At 39.9% G+C, this 21,331-nt stretch overlaps 1 protein-coding gene across 11 annotated transcripts in view; it reads left to right on the forward strand.

Moving 5' to 3' along the window:
• Positions 1–21,331, forward strand: part of tjp1a (tight junction protein 1a) — a 113,882-nt gene that overhangs the window by 61,088 nt on the left and 31,463 nt on the right. For 10 of the 11 annotated variants that reach the window (XM_057347262.1, XM_057347265.1, XM_057347266.1 and 7 more), the window contains 7 exons: positions 9,904–9,960; positions 11,652–11,776; positions 12,175–12,277; positions 12,652–12,952; positions 13,258–13,361; positions 15,328–15,493; positions 15,692–15,827. In XM_057347262.1, coding sequence (XP_057203245.1) covers positions 9,904–9,960; positions 11,652–11,776; positions 12,175–12,277; positions 12,652–12,952; positions 13,258–13,361; positions 15,328–15,493; positions 15,692–15,827 — 992 coding nt within the window. Of the gene's footprint in view, positions 1–3,835; positions 4,222–9,903; positions 9,961–11,651; positions 11,777–12,174; positions 12,278–12,651; positions 12,953–13,257; positions 13,362–15,327; positions 15,494–15,691; positions 15,828–21,331 lie in introns of those variants that run through there. The other variant, XM_057347291.1, reaches the window with a different exon arrangement.

Consider the following 21,331-nt stretch of genomic DNA (forward strand, 5'->3'; position numbering starts at 1 on the left):
TAATAATAATACAAACGCTTTTATTTACCAGCTGTTTTCAAACTAAAAAAAATTTTTTTTCAAGTTAGTCAGCAGCAATAGTGGACACAAAACACTTTAAATTAGCACTTTGTTTAACGCTTTACAGCAATAACAACAGCTTTATACACCAGGTTCAAGTGCAGAAATTTATAAGAAGCTTAATTTACATGCAGCTCATCGGAAGATAGAGAGTGAGAGATGCACAAGCGCCTGTCTGCTCCCGCTCTGTGTTTCACATGCCTGTCACGCCCCTGAATATGCCCTTTTCACATGACCTCACGCATCTTCCGTTCTGCCGCGAAGCAGTGTATAGTTACTTCCGCTAGCACTCCAGTTCATAAGGTGGCGGTAATGCAGCTATAAGCTGGTTTGCCAACCGCCAGTAAAACTCAAGAAGAAGTTACTTCCGCTAGCACCTCAGAATGGAGTTTACCAAATCCCTTGCACATTTGCCACAAATACGGCTAGATGATGTACAATGTTGTGACAAGCAGAGCGGGACGGGAGAGATGCGAGACCGGTGCAACGCGCAGCTCCTCGCGCAATTCCCTCACGGCCCTCGTCCCGCTTTGCTTGTCACAAACGTCTTGCAGACAAATTTTCACTAACGACAAGATCATAGCTAGAGAAAGGATACAAATTCTTCGTTGAACAGTATCTGTTTGATTATGAAGGTACGTGTTTTGTTTTCTTTTTGTGCTAGCGAAGGTGCTAGGATAAGTTTTTTCACTGTTGTTAAATTCCAGTGCGACGGCAAAACGGAAGTTCTTCTTCGTCTTGTTTGTTGCAAGACGGATGTTATGATACACTGCTTTACGAAAAGGTGGAAGTTAAGTGACGTCATTGTGAAAAGGGCCTATTACGTAGACCAAAGATCAATAAACAATAATTCATACAACTATATTAAAAATTGCACACAGGCTGAGATGTATTCCGTATTTATCTATCATGTATTAAAAATTTGAAAATGTATTTTAAACACGAAATTTAAATTAATATATAGAGGTTTTTAATTTTCTGTTGTGTCACGTACCACCAGGGATCTCTTCAAGTACCACTAGTGGTACTCTCACCACAGTTTGAAAACCACTGGCATAGAGAAATCACAATTCTGCAAAACACACACACACTGAGCTTCAGTGAATCTGACTGTTAAAGGATTACTGCTTTTAAGATGGATTTGGGCTGTGTGTATATGAATGTGTGTTTGTGCCCGTGTGAGGTTGTTTGAAGAGCGAGAGCATGTTTGTATGGCTTGTTGAGGGCACAGCCTAGGGACCAAGCGGATTGCAAGGACCAGGAAAAAATATGGAAGCATCATATGACTTTAGCATGTATTAAACATAACAAGAGAAGGAAATAAAATCTGACACATCACAAAAAATGTAGGCTAAAGAAGCCACGCTATATTTAGGATCACAGCAGCAAATCGCAGAGAAACATTATGTACATATGAATGTGTGTGTGTTGCACTCGGCTCATGTTCAGAGGATTTTTCTGAAGGGTAGTGTCACTGTGCCTCTGATGTGAGGGCTTCGGTGGTGAGCAATATGCAATAAAATAGTTTTGCTTTCACAAAATGGCTGTTTTGCTACGTTTTTAAATGGTACAGAGGGAGTTGCACATAAATAACTCCTGTAATTTATATTTATATATAGACCAATTGTCAGAGAGTTTAATTGTTTTATTGCTTATGTACTTTATTTACCTATTATCATTGTATTACATATTTTATTTTCATTTACTTTTTCGACAATTGTTTACAGATACTTTATTTAAAGTTTAAAGCGGAGGTAACATGCTGTTTCATTCGTTCTGACTTCTTTACACTGTTAAACGTGCTGGCTTCTCATGCTTAACATGGTCAACTTGTCAAAAAATGAGTTGAAAGTGTGACGTAGTATTTCTGTGCTCGGTTCACTCCGCCAGGGTTCTTACAGGTTTCGGAAATTTTTTTTTGAACAGGGATTCCCGTTTCGTAACAAGGGTCCTTAGTCCCTTATTGGACGATTCTCCCGGAAAAGCACGCGTCATCCAGCGAACACAAGAGCACGCCCATGCGCAAATGTGAGAGAAAGAGCACGTCCGCGCATCAACCAGCCAGCGTGAGAAAGAGCACGCCCATGAATGCCGCTTCACTCGGCTGACGGAAGTATAGTTGTGTTTGTTTGTTCACTGCATTTCGATGATGAATGTTATATAAACCGTGGTTATAACGCTGGATTTGGAGATCATTTGAAACTGATAGATGGCGCGGTCTCAGTGCTAAAAGACATGAAACGCACACAGTAAGTTAAACTAAGTCGTATGTCTGTGTTTTGTTGGCAATCGGCGTGTGCGTGCATTAGGCTTGTTGCGATAGTCGGTGTCACCGGTGACACACGGTGTCTACCCGCCTACCGATTACATCGCTTGTCCACCGCGGCACCGACCCCCACCGTCATTTTTAATTTTTATAGTAATAAATCACTTAGTTTAGTCAAAGAGCAGACGGCGCATTTGAACGCGGCTGCTGCATTCAGCGTAAGCGAAACAAGTTAGGTTTTATTCATCATGCGAGGAGAGCGAAGTGCTGACTGACAAGACGATGGCGGAGGCTTTTCTGGCAAAGAACATATTAGAATATGTAAGCACTGTCATCAAGAGCCGGTTAAGTTTTCATTTTCTTTATGTTCTAATTTTCAAAAGCCGGTGCTTTGCTATTTATTTAAAATAAATGTTTTTCATTTCGTATTCCTTTTTTATTCGTTTCTTATTTATTTACTTATTTAACATAAACGTTTTTCGTTTCGTATTCTTCTCTTATTTATTTATTTAACGTAACGTTTTTCGTTTCGTTTCCCTTCTTATTAGTTTCATATTTATTTATTTGTTGCACAATGTGTGCTGTGATTATTCGTTTTGTAAGGTATGTGTTCAATATAAGCAAATGTCATTGTACTTTTTTTAGTTTTGTGTGTTTTTATTAAGATATTGAACCCACATATGTGTATCAGCATGCATCACTATTCGGGCACTCGTACGCTAGAGAAAAAGCTGACAGAGTGTTTAAGATCCATCTTGAGGGCCAGTTTGAAATCTATCTGGAATCCAGCACAGCTGAACCCTGCTGTCTCAATATTTCCCACAGTGTTTGATTGCATGACTTTCGTAAACCTGTGCATTTTCCTTATATATTCTTTTGTTGCGGCATTTACATTTATGGACTGATGGTGTTGTCTTACACAACGTAAACTGTGTGTAGCCTTTAGATTCTTAGATATCATTCTTGCTTTGCTTGAGCGTGTGATGGATAGGATTGCGTAAGATCCATCTTGAGGGTGTGGAATGAGTCGGTCAGTTTAAAATCAAACAGAAAAACGATAAATTGGATTGGGAAATGAATTAAAAAGACACACAATGAACGCATGCATCTGAATGCAATACAGCAGTTGCATTTTTTATACTTTTGGTTGTATTATGCAATGTCACTGCATCATTACATTATACTGCCACACATCATTATCGTAATTAATTATTTAATGGACTCAATTAAACAAGTAAACATTAGTGTGTAAATGCTTAGATGAAGTGATGCCTGGCTGTCTGAGCTCTTGTGTATGCCCTTCTAATACACACATGTGATGATGCTGCGGTAGACAGCTTGAGTATAGAGGAGCTGCAGGTGTGTGTGTTTGGGTGTGTATGTGTGTTTTGCAGCTGTGTGGGTAACAGACTGCACACAGTCCAGGGCGAGAGCAATGGTGTCTCATTTCCCCATCACTAACACCCCCCCACACTTACGCGGTGGGTGTGTTTCTCCGCACTCCCTCACGCACACATGCACTCCACACGTACAGAGGAAGAACCTTCACGGGATCGTGTGAAACTACTGCAGAGGGATTCTTTTTCTCTCTGTGTGTATGCACGAGGCAGGATATCATCTCTCACTGGCTCACGCAAGTATCTATCCGAGCGCCTCCATCCTGAGACCGTGTGGACTTTCTGGCTGTCATTTTAATGTGGGATCTTTCTAATGAGGAACACGCTCTGTGCTCGTGCAGCTGGCCAGCTGACTGTCTTCGTGTGGATTTACAGTAATCCAGCAATTATAAAGCACGCTGCTGCATTCTGTGTGGATCTACATCGAGAGGAAGACATGTATGGAGAGCTACACAGATCTTTATTTGTATAACCTGCTTCACCAACTACAGCTAAACTGTGAGTGTCATTATGCTTTTCGCCACATAAACAACATTATTTTGCAATATAGGCTGCAAGGACAGAATGTATGCATTTTGCGTGTAAAAAAAATAGAAGACAGTTAAGAGAACAGAGATGGACAGCGATTTTGTGAGAGAACGTATGTAAAGGGCTTGCCCTAGAGAACATCTGCAGTGTTTGGCGGCTCGGAGCATGTCAGGTTGTCAGGTGATCACTGGTTTAGGCTTTGCAGAACGGGCTGCAGTAAAATGTGGCCTGCAGTACCAACAAAAATCTCTCCAGACAACTTATTAGCTTTGTGTATCATTATAAAATTTGTATTATTAATAATGTCGGCGTTTCCCCTGTCTGCACTGTGCTGCATGCTTTTTAATCTTTCGGCGATGTCTGGCTAATTTAAGGTGTTTTAGATGCCTTAACGGCTTTTGGGTGTTTTCTTTTAAAGTTGAAAATACTCCCTGCAAACAGGAAGGAGCTTCCTGCAGTAAATTCCAGCTTTGGGTTACGTCCTGTCCAATCAGAGCTCTGCACTCTACACAGTGGTGAGGACACACAATGTTCCCACCTAAACCTTCAACTTTCCTACAGCGATTGCACAGCTGCAGTATCATAGTTTATCTTTATGTCTTATCACTTCAGTTCCACTAAGTCGAGCTGTTGTTTGAAGCTGTTGTTCTGACGATATACATGTGACGTGTAAAAGCGCAAATGCAACTGGAAATTTGTTTTTTCCTGCTCGAGTTTGTTACTGGATGAATCATTTCCTGTTAGAAGAAGAAAGTATAGGGTCAGCGGCGCCTTAACTGTATGCAACATTGAACAGAAGCGAGCTTTACCAAAAATCCCCCAAAAAAGTTGAACAAAAAAATGACACATTTGAAGAGTTTAAGAATTTTCATTTTTGGGGGAACTATCCCTTTAATGTGAGAACAGTGAACATTCCCCTGCATCTATAGGTGTGTGCATGCATGTGGTTATTAGCTCATGCATCATAAATAATAGATCAGTGGTCCAGGTCAAACCCTTACACAGTTTTGCATTGCGGCTCTTACATCTCCTGTTTATTGTATGTTCTACACACACCTCTCAAACTTACTCCAGTTTCAGCGAGCAACAGCTGAAATCTCACAGTTGTGTTTACGTACATGCATTTATTTGATACGTGTGTGAGAAACAGTTGAGAGGGTTCAGTTTACACAGTCGGGTACATGTGGATCTCCCCACCGCATTGCGAACCAGACGGTATCATTTAAAACTCTCTCAGACGAAACCTTGCGATTTAAGCAAAAATGATACCCTCCGCTGTGTTTGTGTGTGTCTAGGGGTCTGTTGACTAGCACAGCAGTCATTATATAACCGCTAAAAGATCCATAGCTCACTAGCAAACACCCTGAAACTGCTTATCGCAATCAAAAAAAGCAAAGTACTGCTAACCGGCAGTCATTTGTTCATTGATTCCATTGATCCAGAGAGAAATGTCTTAGAGATACACCACCTTCTAAGCTGCCTGCCTGCTTTGGAGAAGCTGTTGGCCCAGAAAAGAGGACTGCTGATCTTTGAGAAAGCCTCTCGGTTTCACCTGGCTGTCAGAGCTCACTATTAGCTGCCTATCTGGGCTCTTTGAACCCAAGCTTTTCTCTTGGCAGGTCTGAGGACTGCATGAAACAAAGACTCTCTTTAACGGCAGAATGAGTCTTTGGCTCTCGGCGGGACTGGCCATTTGTTTTTTAGAACGGCAGTACTGTGGCCAGGCCTTAGGCCTGAATAAACGTTGAATGTATAAATATACCCAGACGTTCTTGCGCATATAAAGGCGTATTGTTCGCTGCTGCTTGTATGGAATTATTAGATCACCACTGTGTTTCAGAGTCTTTGTTTCTTTTGAGTTTCTTTTCCTCCTACAAAACGAGACTTTGTTTTGAATTGCCTTCGAGTGATTTCCTTTGGCTGCAAAATTGAATTTATGGGCGATAGATTGCTTTCACCCAAAAAGGAAAATTCTGCCACCATTTACTCACCCTCAAGTTGTTCAACTGTATAAAATGTTTTGTTCTGTTAAACGCAAGACAGATATTTTGATGAATGTGGGAAACTAAACCGTTCTGGGGCACCATTGACTACCATAGTAGATTTCCCCTACTATGGAAGTCAATAGTGGCCCAGAACTGTTTGGATACAAACATTCTATTAAATATCTGTTTTAGGGGGTGAGTAAATGATGACAGAATTTTCATTTTTGGGTGAACTATCTCTTCAAATAATTATCAGACTTTATCACAGCTTCTGAAGACGATGTGTTTATTTTATTTAAGAGTTGGCGCAACCGTCCTTCAGGGGGTTTTCTTCTCCAGAGCTTCACGCAGCTCACATTTCAGATGAGTGTGTTTACTCTGAGCTCTGCGTTGTTGTGATTCATTTAAAAATAATCTGGTCAGATTAGAGAGTCGGGAGTGTTTAGCGTGATTCATATAAACGGCTTTTACTGACCCATCTAACTGTTACCTGACCACACAGGCACACAAACACAAGCTTTCTCAGGATCCGTTCTCTCTCTCTAAAAGGGATTTTGCAGGTTGAAAATGGCTAGTGAAAGCCACGCAAGTGGAAGAATTCTCAAGGAATTTATGTGTTTGTGTGTGCGAAGCCTATATTTAGGTAATATGAGAAAAGGATTTATTTTGTCAGACAACAACCAGTAGCTAAGTTCTCATATGCTTCAGCAGCAAATAATCGGTCTCAAAGCAAGTTCAATCTTGTGTCATTTCAAACCTGTATAACTTTTTCTGCAGATCGCAAAAGAAGATATTTTGAAGAATGTTGGTAGTAGGGATCGACCAATATGCGTTTTTCAAGGCCGATGTCGATATCCATTATTACAGATCAATTAGACCGATAACCGATATTTTGAACAGATATATACTGTATGTCTGGTGTAAAAATGAAAAATATGTTCAAAATTAGGAATAACAAGAGCTAGAGCTCTGACAAAAACGTTGCCCAAAAACCATGGTTATTACACGTTTACTATAGTAACATCATGGTAAACAGTAAGGACAGAAAGAAACAATACTCATCAGAAAGAACGATTATTTTGGTGATTTTTTTTGTAAACCCTTTTATGTGTAACCCTGTAAACCCTGTATTTAATGTAAACCCTGTCCTCTTTGTTTAGGACTGTCTGAAGATCCGCCGCACATGTGCAGTGTGACATTGGCCAAACGCGCTTTAAAATCAACATATTTAACGAAGATTATTGCTGTTTTGTTGTGCCATTGTTTGGGGCTTGCGCAGATCATGTGAAATAGAGCGCTCTGCGCAAGGATGTGATCACAAAATGAGCTAATGCGGGAGAAACTGCAACTGTCTTTACTTTCATACATAGTACATAATCGGAGATTATTAATATTAATTGGATAATTTAAAAGTAGACACTTCAAGCTTTCTTTAGACACATGCTTTACATTTCTATGATGAGTATTCGCAGAGTTTTAGTCTGTTTTAATGAGAGACGGCTGAAAGCACAGCCTGTATATTGTCATTGTTTTACGAAAGCAAAACATTTAGTAAATAATGAGTACACACAAATAGACCAATCACAGTTTCGAATCATGTATTAGTCTTATTTGTATGACCAAAATTACTGGAGTATTTTTGGTCATTACTTCTTTATTACTTTCTCCGCAGTAATAAAAAAGATGTGGTGGCGCGTTAAGACATAAAGGAATAACACTTATTACAGATGCTGTTCACATTTACTCACTGAAGACAACCGACTGTGCTTATGTGTATACTCGCGTGTGTGTGTGTCTGAACATTTATGCGTAATAAATTGCGAAAATAACTCAATCTGACACTTGTTGCGAGCAGTTTGAGTTATCGGTGTCGATAATCATAAAAATGCTTCATATCGACATCGATTTTCGGCCAGGGCGATAATAAGTTGACCTCTAGTTGGTAGCCAAACAACACTTTTACTTCAATTCTATCGACACAAAACCACTGAGACATTTCTCAAAATATCATCTTTTGTGTTAACCTGCGCAGAGAAAATACTTTCTTTAAGGCCTTTTCACACTAAGTCGGATAACTATAAAGATCGCAATAGCTACATTTGCATCCACACAATCAAACGATAACATTGTTTATTTTAAACTTGAATTCTGCAATTCCACATTTTAAATACAGAAGTTGGAATTAAATTGGAATTCATTTTAATGAAATTTCATGCTCCAGCTAAATTTGTCAAAGTACATTGTCTAATCTGGATTGTTAATGGATTGTTTTTATTTGCATAAAAAATCCAGAAAAAATATTTAAACAGTAAAAATCTAATTTCTTTTTTACATTTACATTTATTCATTTTTATGTGCTGAAGTGCCCCGAAGTGCTCTAGCATCTTGCTCCTGACCTTGCCTTAGCTTCTGCGCAGGCGTAATGGGCTCATTCTCCTAAATCTATTCATCCTCCACCAAGGACAAGACCCCCTAGGTCTCCTATAAGTCCCTCTGTGTCTGTCACATGGATCACTGCATGGGCATTTTTCTCATGGTTGGGCCCCTGCTGTCGGCTCTTACAGTCGGATGAATCCAGGACCTCTGACCCTACAGACACATGAAAGAAATGTGTGGATGGAGGGTCAGAGGAGGGTGCGAGGCACGACGAGAGGGTGGGAAGCGAATGCTTTTCAAATGGGTCAAATCCTTTCACAAGCGTAGCGAGAGACCGGGGCAGAAATGGGGCATTGAGGTTATTTGAGGGGGTGCTGAACTAAATGTTGCCCCTGTGCCAATTAGGGCCATGGAGTATGTGCTGGCTGAGAAGCGTGGTATACAGGTCAGCGGGTTAACTTTGTTCAGTGCAGAAATGCTGGTGCTTTAAGTGCTGTTTTGGACACTATTTGAACGCTAGTGGGAAAATTCAACAACACACAAAACTTTTTGGTTTTCTTTCAAAATAGAATAGCCGTTCAATTTAGGAATGAATGGGAAACATTGCGTCACTGTAGTCGTGATGGTAGCGGAAACCCTGTTTATTATTCCTGCTTAATTGGTTAAAGCTTTCTACACATTTCTTCACTTTTCTGTATATGTGGGTGTTTTTTGTGTCTGATATGGAGAACAGTCAGAATATGTAAATTTTCCTCTCAGCCCTTTACTTACAGCTTCAGTCTGTTTCAGAGCTCTCATACCTACTGTAATAACTTATTCAGCCTGGCATCTTCGATACAGCAGTGAAGGAGCACATACCGTTCCTCTCAGCTCAGGGTAAAGCGATAAATATTTTCTGTACCTTCTTTATTTTTCCATCCACTCCTCACTATCTCTTTCTTTTTCTACTTGAGAGAATCACAGCAGCTTGTTTCGGTTAAAGTATGAATCCGCTGATGGGTTAAAGGGGTCTCAGGAAGTTGGGACTGGCCAAAATGTCCCCACTTTACTCTCTTAGTCCTAAAACTCAGACTGGACCTCACAAAGATGCATGTACAAGACAAGTACACACAGATTTGCTTCAGCCAGAGGGAGTAGATTTGGTAAATGCTCACCAGTCTTGCCTGCTCATTGAGGTCAGAGTAAAATCTCCTCTCGCTATCAGTGGCACAGATAAAGAGCCTGAGGAGAAATCCTGCCCATACGAACTCATTATCTTTGTCCTAACTCTCTCTTGCTTTCTCTCTTGCAGACTACAACAATGGAGGAAACCGTAATATGGGAACAGCACACAGTGACTCTTCACAGGGTAAGTGTTGAACATTTAATGTTTTCTTTCTTTCTTTCTTTCTTTCTTTCTTTCTTTCTTTCTTTCTTTCTTTCTTTCTTTCTTTCTTTCTTTCTTTCTTTCTTTCTTTCTTTCCTTTCTCTTCTTCCTTCCATTCCTTCCTTCCTCTTTCTTCCTTCTTTCTCTTCTTTCTTTCTTTCTTTCTTTCTCTTTCTTTTCCTTCTTTCTTCTTTCTTTCTTTCTTTCTTTCTTTCTTTCTTTCTTTTCTCTTCTTTCTTTCCTGTTTTCTTCTTTCTTTCTTTCCTTCTTTCCTTCTTTCTCCTTCCTTCATCCGTTCCTCCTTCCTTCCTTCCTTCCTTCCTTCCTTCCTTCCTTCCTTCCTTCCTTCCTTCCTTCTTTCTTTCTTTCCTTCTTTCTTTCTTTCCTTCTTTCCTTCTTTCCTTCTTTCTTTCTTTCTTTCTTTCTTTCTTTCTTTCTTTCTTTCTTTCTTTCCTTGTTTCTTTCTTTCTTCTGTTGGCAAGGCTAGCTGCAGGATGTGTGGTCATCGAGCACACAATAGGCGATCCCCCCAGATGGCAGGAAGTAGTGTTTGCAAGGATAGAATGCCTGCTCTGCTCCACTTCCTGTTCCCTTTCCTCTTCCTGCTTGTTCCTATGCTCACATTTAAACCTGGGAAATAGCTTATCTCATACCTTTTACACCACTTGATGTCTGTATCACTCAGAAAATCCGATCAGTATTTGCACATAAGTCCCTTTTTGGTCTGTTTTTGATGTGCTGACAGGCTGAACAAGATAACATGGCCTGTTTCACACGCACGCACGCACACACAAATCTTTGCAGAACATGACATCAATTTAAAGGAAATAGTTCACCTTCAAAATGAAAATTCTGTCATAATTTACACGCCCTCTCGTCGGGAAAACCGTTGGTTTTTCAACATATATTCTTTTGTGTACTGCAGAAGAAAGTCATACCGGATTGAAATGACAAGAGAGTGTGTAAATAATGACTAAATTTTCATTTTGAAGGTAAACTATTCCTTTAAACATTTCTTTAAGAACTGGTATATGTACTTCCTGTTTTAGTTTTTTAACACTACAGTGTTAGAACAAAATGCAATCAACAGAACATTTCCAACTGAATTGAAATGTTAAATAAACATCTTTAAGACGTAACGAACTCAATTTAATACTCCATTATTTTATATTGTTTCATAAAAGCCTATAATGGAAACAGTGATGTTGATGTTTATAGTGTATTCTGAGGCATTCTTCTTGTGACCGTGTACTCACCTGCTCAGGATGTGATTTGTAGCTGCTTGTGATTAGAGGAGGAACTGGGCAGTCACAGGCCAGATGGTTTGGGTGGTCAGAGGGTTTGATAGAGTCTGTGAGAGGTAGAATGACCCAGTGCATGTAAACAGCTCTGCCCTCCGACCATCTGTCTGGGATCTCTTTCCGTCTTTCTCCGCATCTTCTCTCTCATCCTCCTTTCCTCGTGATTGCTCAAGAGCGAGAGCTCGGAGCTCCAGACACCCAGGATTTTGAAAAGCAGCCAGACTTAACTGACACACACACACACATAGAATCAGACCCGGAGTAACCTACATATTTATTCATCATCTCATCCCCTGTAATGGAATTACTCTGTCTTATGCTGTGCGCTCCAAGAGCTTACTGTTTGTGTCTGTGTGTGCATATTCTTGGCAGGCTCCAGGTTTTGGGTTCGGAATCGCTATCTCAGGGGGCCGTGACAACCCTCATTTTCAGAGTGGAGAGACCTCGATAGTTATCTCTGATGTGCTTAAAGGGGGTCCGGCGGAGGGTCTTCTACAGTAAGATAATTAATACAACCACTGGTGAAATACTGACACAGCAGCACTAATAATGTTTTTTTTATTTAATCTAGTGCAAAAAAGGATGGTTAAAGGGATAGGGTCTTTTATAGAATTCTTATTTTGAAGAATGTTGGTCCCCATTGACTTCCATTGTATGGACACAAAACTACTGAGACATTTCTCAAAATATCTTTTTTTGTGTTCCTGCAACGGTTTTGACATTACATTGTTATTTTTAGGTGAACTGTCCCTTAGGTGGACGGTGCCAAGTAATTGGGCATCTGATTTAAAGCTGTTAATGTTAATAATTAAAGTCTTTATTTACATTTTTAAATACTTTCTCCTAAATTTGCACCAACCAGTTGTTCATGAACTTTCTGTCCTCTCATTCATAGAGAGAATGATCGAGTGGTGATGGTAAATGGTGTCTCCATGGACAATGTGGAACATGCTTATGCTGTTCAGCAGCTGAGGAAGAGCGGGAAAAATGCCAAAATTGTAAGTCGTTTCAATGTACAGTTTTATATTTTGTCTAGTGATAAGTTGCTGTAACTTACAAAATGTACAAATGTACGAAAAGGTAAAATTGCTTAACATATCTGGATTAGATGATGTAAAAATATATGTTGCCAAAATGACCGTCCTGGCTGTTTATTGCCATGCTCTTTATATGGCTTCTTGCCACATACAAATAAATAAATACTTTAAAACTGTTTACTTAAGCAAATCCAAGTTGATCATTTGTTACACAAAAAAAAAAAACGTTTGCCACTATTGGCTAATTAGAATGACAATATATAACTGATGGTTAGCTATTTTTGGTAATTTAATATATGAACACTCAGTATATGATTAAACAATTTTCTGTCCAGACTATACGCAGAAAGCGAAAGGTGCAGCTTCCCGTAACACGGGGAGGAGACCGAGAGACCATGTCAGAGCGAGAGGAAGAGGACGACACGGAGGAAGATGATTTTGAGGGTCCAGCACGTTCAGGGGGTGCGAGCGGCGGCACGAGTAGAAGAAACGAGCGCAGTGGCAGTGCCGGGCGACGGGACCACAGTGCTTCCCGTGAGAGGAGTATCTCCCCACGCTCGGACCGGCGATCGGTCGCGTCCAACGTCCCGCCTCGACCTTCCAAAGTCACGCTTGTAAAATCCCGCAAGAGTGAAGGTTGGTACACTTGGAAATCGCTGTCGAAAATTAGAGGACAAACTTCTTAATGACTTCTGATTGCCATACCGGAGGTGTTAGCAAACATATTAGAATGTGTAAACGGTTGTTAAACAGGCTGCTGTTGTCCGTTAATGGCTAATAGCTGTGGTCAGTGAAGTGGCACAAATAACCACAGGGCACTCTGCTCAAGAACAGTGCTTTAGTGAGTTACTCAGTAATGAAATTGATCGGTCACTCATTCATTTGAAGTGCTTGTTATAGTGTCTTTCTCTTAATGCGTGTTTGTTTTCTGTTGGGTGCAGAATACGGTTTGCGTCTGGCCAGCCACATATTTGTAAAGGACATTTCTCCAGAGAGCCTTGCAGCCCGTGATGGCAACATACAAGAGGGAGACGTCGTCCTCAAGGTATGAGCGAGACTGTGTGAACATGTTGAGATCACCAGATTTTGTGGCGTTTTATGAATTAAAGCAATATATCATATATAATATACGCTTTCCCGTGGTTCAGTGGTTAAAGCATGGCGCTAGCAACGCCAAGGTCATAGGTTCGATCCCAGATACAATGTATAGTATAATGCAATGTAAGTCGCTTTGGATAAAAGCGTCTGCCAAATGCATAAATGTAACAAATAAAAAAACATACATTTTATTAACATCAAAAAATAAGACCACCAACCAAAATAACTGATGTTCCAGCATTGTATAACTGAATATGTTTTTCGTTTAATTAAGATTTGAGAGTCGTTATTTGGGGGGGCCGCAAAGCGATGCACCCTACACAAAGGGGGCCTTAGAACGAAAAAGTTTGAGAACCACTGCTTTATTGGTATGATTTTCATGTCTGACTCTGTAAACAACCCCAAAAACAATGCCTGTTGTTTAGACTGAAGACACATTTGTATTTGGGTCTGCCCACATTTCTGTTCTATTTTAAGGTGGGATTTGGCTAGAGTTGGTGTGTTTTGATTAGTGCTGTCAATCGATTAAAAAAATTAATCTGATTAATCAGAAGACTAATCACACTTAACTTTAATGTTTTTAAATATACTTTTACATTCTAATAATTTCACATTTAATCTCCAAATTAATGTAAAATCAACATATTTCTTTAACAACACCATTTTATGTATGAAAGCCAACATTCTGACATTAGTTCTACAACTGATGTCTCCATTAAATTGATAATTATTTCTTTATTTTAACATTAATTATAGCCGTTCAACATTGAAGTACAGTATAACTGAGAGCTATCATGTCTAACAGATAGGAAATATACAGAAATTGAATGAAGTTCTCAAACACTTTACAGTCTTTAATGCTAAATTCTAAATTAAATACAGAATTAAAGCTACAAAACATATTGAATTCCTCTTTTCTTTTGTTCTTTGATTAACATTAATGACAGGAGTCACAGCAGCATTTTTAAGGATGCGGCCCCTTTAAGAGCTGCCGCACTTAAAGATCTGACGCCCTTTCCCATCTTCACAACTCTTTGCATTTATTTAGGATTTTATTTAACACGTTGAAATCTGTGCTTACAAAAATGCTAGACAAAACGGGCTTTCTGACATAATCTTGCGTGGGTTTTTTCATTCAAGCACGAAAACAGAACTTAATACTGGTGCGCTGTCTGACAGAGATTCACTGACGCAGCCTTTAGCCTGTGACTGTATAGGCTACACCAGAAGGGACCGCAATCGCGTTGTGCCGCATCCCACAGCTAGAAGCTGTCTATCTATACTGAACGCCTCAAAGCTGTTTCAAATCGCGCTTAAATGGTTTAAAGCCCTTTTACGCGAATAAGAGCTTGATTATATAATGTAACGCTTGACAAAGAATAAAAAAAAAAACAGATGCTGCGTTAATTGCGTTAAATATTTTATCTCTTTAATCTGAAAAAAATTAATCGTATGCGTTAATGCGTTAACGTTGACAGCCCTAGTTTTGATAATATAATTCCTTAAATAAAGACTAAAAGAATCAAATCTTCTTTGGCTAACTCTATTTAAAAAGCACTTACACCACTTACCAGGTTGTTAGTGTTTTAATGTGAGCAAATAACTCGTGAATTTACGAGCCACCTTCAACTAAATGGGTCTAGTGCTCAGTGAGTGGAACAGATTCTGTCCCAGAGTGCACTGGAGTGACACCGCAGCACACTGCACTTGCTCTGTGTGTGTGACATCACCCTACATGTGTCATCTGTTCTTTTAACCGTTGCCTTACACAGGGATAATAAAATATGCCAAAATAAGAACTGATGGTATTGCTTTATTTGGTCACGGTTTACTGATATGAACATTAAGTATGTTTTGAAATGTTTTGACACCTGATTGAATTATGTTCTCTCTATCTTCTCCCCTCCACGTAGATCAACGGCACCGTGACGGAGAACCTATCCTTAATAGATGCAAAGAAGCTGATCGAGCGATCGAAAGGCAAGCTGAAGATGGTGGTGCAGAGAGACGAGAGAGCCACACTCCTCAACATTCCTGATATGGATGACAGCATTCCCTCAGCTAATTCAGACCGAGATGGTGAGAGAGGTCAAATGTACTTTCACTTTTCACTTTCATGTAGACTGGCATTGTAGATATACCTGCTCAAACGAACTGTTATTCGGCGTTTACTTTACATTTTGTATTCTGTTACTTGTTAGCTTTTTATGCATTTCATGTCTCCATTTTCTATAAATAAGACTAGAGACACTTCAAAATCTTGGTTTATTTCAACAGACATTTCAGAAATCCATTCACTGACATCAAATCATTCCCACGAGCGCACCCGCCGCAGTCGTTCCCGTTCCCCCGACAAACGCTCAGAGCCCTCCGACATATCCAGCCAGTCTCCCCAACAGATGAGCAACGGCAGGTAAGATGACATGTGACACACGAGGGGTCCTCTGAAGATGTCATGCTTTGTATGCCAATAAATCTGTGATTTATTGTATACGATACATTTTATGGTCATCTGGTATATGTAAAGTATGACGCATCTTAGGCATTAGCAGTAAGACTATATCGATCTACTTAAAGACAGAAAAGACTGTGATTGTTTGTTGGCCCTGAGAGTGTTGAATGTTTACACCCCCCACTCGCCAATGTGCCTGCGTCATAAGGCATCAATAATTATATGAAGCGGAGAGACTTGAGCACTAAAGGGCCGTTCACACTGACATCATAAAAATCACTGAAGGTCGTAAGGTTGTTTTGCTACTGCTTGCTATAACATGTTCCCACACCACCTATGGATCCAGAAATGGACATTTCTCTTTAAAAACAAGAACAAATCGCTCTCAGTGTGAAAACAGCACACACGCACATACATGCTGAGCACCCTCACACAAATATTGCCATTCCTGTCACTGTATTTGCGTGAATCTTGTTTTGTTCTTTTATTTTGGCTGCAGTCGGAGGAGAGCGTAAGTGTCAGTCATGCTGCAGTGAGCTGGCTGACCTGTAACCCAAATTAACGCCACAGTAGAGCTGAGCTCATGTATCTTATAGCCTAGTAGACTAGTACACTAGTAGAGCACTAGAGCTTTAGCACTAAATAGTGTTGAAAGCAAATTGTGTTGAAAGCAAATTATGTTACAATTTCTGTTAGTGGTGTTTGTGTGTTAGTATAAGAAAAACTGTAATGTTTGTTGTGTGCGTGCGTGCGTGTGTATTTATACGCATAGATTTGTGTCGATGTTGCTGGCCAGTCAGTTACATTGGTTTGGTAATTTAAAGGGATATTTCACCCAAAAATGAAAGTTCTGTCATCATTTACTCACCCTCTTGTCATTTCAAACCTGTATGACTTTCTTGCTTCTGCAGAACACAAAAGGAGATATTTTGAAGAAAGTTGGTAACCGAACAGCGCAGGCACCCATTCAATTCTATTGTACTAAGGACACAAAAGCAATGCTAGTGAAAGGGTGTAAGTTAACAACATTCTTCAAAATGTCTTCTTTTGTGTCATGCAGAAGCAAGAATGTCATACAGGTTTGGAATGACAAGAGGGTGAGTAAATGATGAGTTTTTGGGTGAACTGTCACTTTAAGGTTTGGAACCATGGTATACTTTGAAGTACCGTGATGCATTATGTAAATACAGACACATATGGTAATTGTGTACCATGGCATTACCATTCAGTCCCATCATTGTAACCTGATATCACCGCAGTCATTTTTCAAAATACTGTTGTCTGTAGTTCCTTACAGAATTTACCACCATAGCCATAATTTCCAGCCAAATATCACCTGTTGTACTAATGACGACTTATGTTGGAGTGAACTGGTGTTTGGTGGATACTTGGTCTCAGCCACGGACCGTTGGCTAAACGTCTGATGCATAAGGCACACTTTTCTGGAAACACTTCTGCACGTTCGAAGTCGTCATCTGATTGGTTGACTTTCACAGGATTTCCGGGAGACGTACTTATCGCGTTCTTTAACGGTCCGCCTGGAAACAACACGAAGCCGTCTGATCTAAGATGTAAGCTGTCGTGTTTACAACAGTTGTTATAAGAATTCGTCATGATCGACTAAACGCATGCGAGGTTCACGGCATAAACTTATAATCATTTTGTTGCTGTTAACTTTTGACACGTTCGTGAATGTACACCGGTCTGTTACTGCGGGGACATTTCCACGCCCCCTAAACATGACGTGGCACAAAACAAAATGTGATTGGTTACTTTACCTGTCAGTCACATGGCCTCTTGGACGGGCCTTGGCCAAAGAAAGCGGCTATACTAGTGGATACTATATGCTACCATGGTAACTTTTGTATGAAGTACGTATGGGCCATAGAATGAAGCAAAAGAATGAAGAAGCGACTGCGCCTCAAGGTGTGTCTATCCCCTCCCAGGGGATGTGCAGATCCTTCCTCCTATTAAAACAGCTGCACTCTCCACATCCACGTCCTCAAACCGCTGCAGGCTGTCTGTCTGTCTAATGAAATTTCACACCTCACGTCCCCACACATCCTCCACCTGTCTATCTAGAGCAGCGCCTCACTTAATATCTGAACTCGGATTACACCTCATTGTCGGCTCTCTCACCCCATCAAGACACTGTTGTCTTTTGAGGCTCACAGAAGTGCCACAGCTATAGCGATGTAGCGTGTTTAGTCTGTGGACAGTGGATTTAATACTGTACATGCAAGTCACTTCGACCAACATAAATGCCTGTTTGCACTGAATATCAATAAATATGAAGATACTAGCGTTGTATGGTATGCTCAGTACCACTGTACCCAAAATGAACAATCCACGAGCATGAAATCGTATTTTAAATCTGTTACAAATTTAAGTGTGACATAAATTGCTTTTTTAATCATTGCAGAAATATTGCGTTAAGGTTAGCATTTGCATTTTGATGCAGTTGTATGTAAAGCTCCTGGGCTGGGTTTCCCGAAACCCTCTTAACGCCATGTCATTCTTAAGCTATACCTTAAGAGTGGTAGAGATATATTCTTAAGAACGACGTAGTGATACGAAGGTTTCGGTAAACCCAGTCCTAGTCACTCGTAAAGCTTAAAGTCATTGACCAGGCTTGGGCTAACAAGTTTGGAGGCGTGTTGTTGTGAGATGATGTACCCGTTTGTCAGTGAGCCAGGTTAATATCTCTCGGTCTGAATGTCCTCTGAATGACTGCTCTGTCTTTACACTGGCTGACGGGCTCTTTTCTCACCAGAAAACTCCCGCTGTAAGTGCTGTGCTCTGTACACAGTGGATCATATCTGTAGATGGAGTCTGAGCGCATGAGTATTAGGTGCATCTGTTGTGTGTATGTGTCTTTTGCGCAGTCTTGTGACAGTCTTGAATAGTGCGACTGTTTCCTCTACAAGCATATGGTTATGTTTGTAGGTTTAATTTGATTAAAGCACTTATATTGTGCATTAATATGTGCTTTTGATATTAGCATGCATTCTGTCACGTCGAGCTGGTAGCGCTGAGAATAGTGTGCGTGTGGAAACTGCCAGAGGGTGTCGAGTCGAGTCTGTTATGCAGAAATGGGCCTGTATACGTTTTCATGCATGTGTGTTCATTAATCTTGGCACACAAGAGACGGCACGATTCCCACTGAAGTTTACATCACCAGATGGGTTTTGCCTCACAGCGTGTTAGTGCCACAAATATACACACTCGCTGTCTCTCTCTTTCTTTTCCCTGTGTCTATAAGTAAAGAGTCAGATCTTTAATCTCATCTCATCTACTTTCTTGACTCAAGAGCACTTGAAGTGTTGACTTAGTGTGAGAGATGAATAATGTTGTTCATCACTGTTGGTTTAGACAAGACAAGGTACGTTTATTTTTATAGCACATTACATGCGCTGTTCATTTACATACACAAGGCAATAGGTAATCAGACAGTAAAGTCAAGAACGAAAACAGAAGGGATTGAAACGATACAAAACATAAACAAAGGGACATTCATTGTAATTAAATGCATGTGGAGTGTAATAAAGACAAGTGAAGCCTAATTTAAGGATGTAAATAATCAGACTTGCTGGGAACTGTTTTGGCACATCCAAGAACTTCTGGAAGCTGTATAATCAAATCACAGGGACACACGTTTTATGGCCCGTGAACAAGCGGCTTTGATGTGGTTTTTTCTGCATGCAAGACTATTGTATGGCATTTTAAAAGTGTGAAACAATTACAACAAGGAAGTTAAGAACATTTGCAATTTGGTAATCAGTGCATACTATAAGAGTTTATGTAGGGACCAGTCTGTATGCTGAAATGTACAGGCAAGCAAATGCTATTATTGAAATGAAGTGCTCATATGAGGGCTTTCAGAGGTTATATCGGGTCACATGTAAACAAAGATTATAGGACAGAAGGATTTGACTGATTAACGTTCGTCGTGTTTGATGAATGTGTTCGTGCAGAGGAACAGAGACCTGGAATTTATTTAGCGCGGTATGCTTGTGTGCGTTTCTGTGTGTTTGTGTATGTGCAGGACATCTCAGAGATTTAGAGCAAAGTATACAGCAAGGGAACAAGGGCTCAGTTTTCTCTTTATTTTGCCTTGAGAGACAAGTAGGGGTGTAACGATACACTCCGCTCACGATTCGGTACATATCTCGATGCTGGGTTCACGATACGATACACATCTCGAGATTTTCAACAAAATTCAAAAATGAAACTGAAATTCAAATAACATTTATTTTTAAAATATTAACAATTTCAGTAACTTATTTTGTTGCACATACAACTTCATAAAGAATTTGAACATTTTAAGGCTTAACTGAAATTAGAATTAAGATCAATGTCAATTTTGACAGCAAATTTTGATTTAGTTTTAGTCATAGTCTTTTGACTAAAATGCAATTTAGTTTTAGTCATCCCAATTTATCATAGCATTTAAAAACGTTTGTGCTGCCTTTGTAATGAGTTTCAGGGTGACTCGCCTGCAGTCACGCTTCAAGTTTGCTGTGTTTTAACGGCGATTGTGAAGGAAAGTATGACGCTTTGTAAACCACTTGGAGACACAGATTGTGTCTTGTGCTTCTCTCTCTACCGCATATGTGAGATAAGCACACGTGACGCGCTGGCGCAGAGTAGGTAGCGTCTTGACCGCTGAACGAATAGAATTACACATATCGTAAAATAGCCCCACCTCTCTTCGATGTGCATCGTAACATTTTTGCAAATATCGTAAAACGAAGTATCGTTACACCCCTAGAGACAAGCATTTCATTTCTTTGTGCTTGGTCAGAAGGATGTCTGATTTGTTTTCACTGATGCTTTGGCAGAACTTTTTCAGGACATGCATTTTCATCAGTGAATATTTAGGGAGTGTCTAGTTTCCTGTATGAGTCACGCATGTGTGTGTGTAAGAGCACCTCTGTGTTTTAGAAAATCAGCCCCTGCAATGTACAGTGGTCATGTCATGTGAGGCGTCCAGAACCCCTCATATGGTCCACTTAAGACCCCAAAGATCTGCCTCATACGACTGTGCACATCAAATAATTTGAACATGCATCCTTTAACACATCACTTAATGCATTCAAAATGTCTGAGAATTGTGTTCATTCTGCCTTACTGTTTAATGTTAACAGGTCACTTTACAATCACGTTTTTTATTTTACAGTGTTTTCATGTAAAGACATGTTGCCTTTTTAGAGCTAATTAACATTTATTTATCTCATGATGAATTTTGTGTGAATGAAGTATGCGTATGTATTGTTTCTGAGTAAATGCGGTTTGGACATTTTATTCCGGTTGTGTTTTACTATTCTCTGTGCTATACTTTATCTAAAGCTACCATTTTAATTCTTATATGATTATTTTGCTTGCAGATTGTGCAGTCTTGTAATACTGAGAGACGTATTCATTAACCACCTTTTAGACCCATTTTATTAGCAGAAAACTAGTAT

Source organism: Triplophysa rosa, linkage group LG1, assembly GCF_024868665.1.
Source record: "Triplophysa rosa linkage group LG1, Trosa_1v2, whole genome shotgun sequence".
NCBI lineage: Eukaryota > Metazoa > Chordata > Actinopteri > Cypriniformes > Nemacheilidae > Triplophysa > Triplophysa rosa.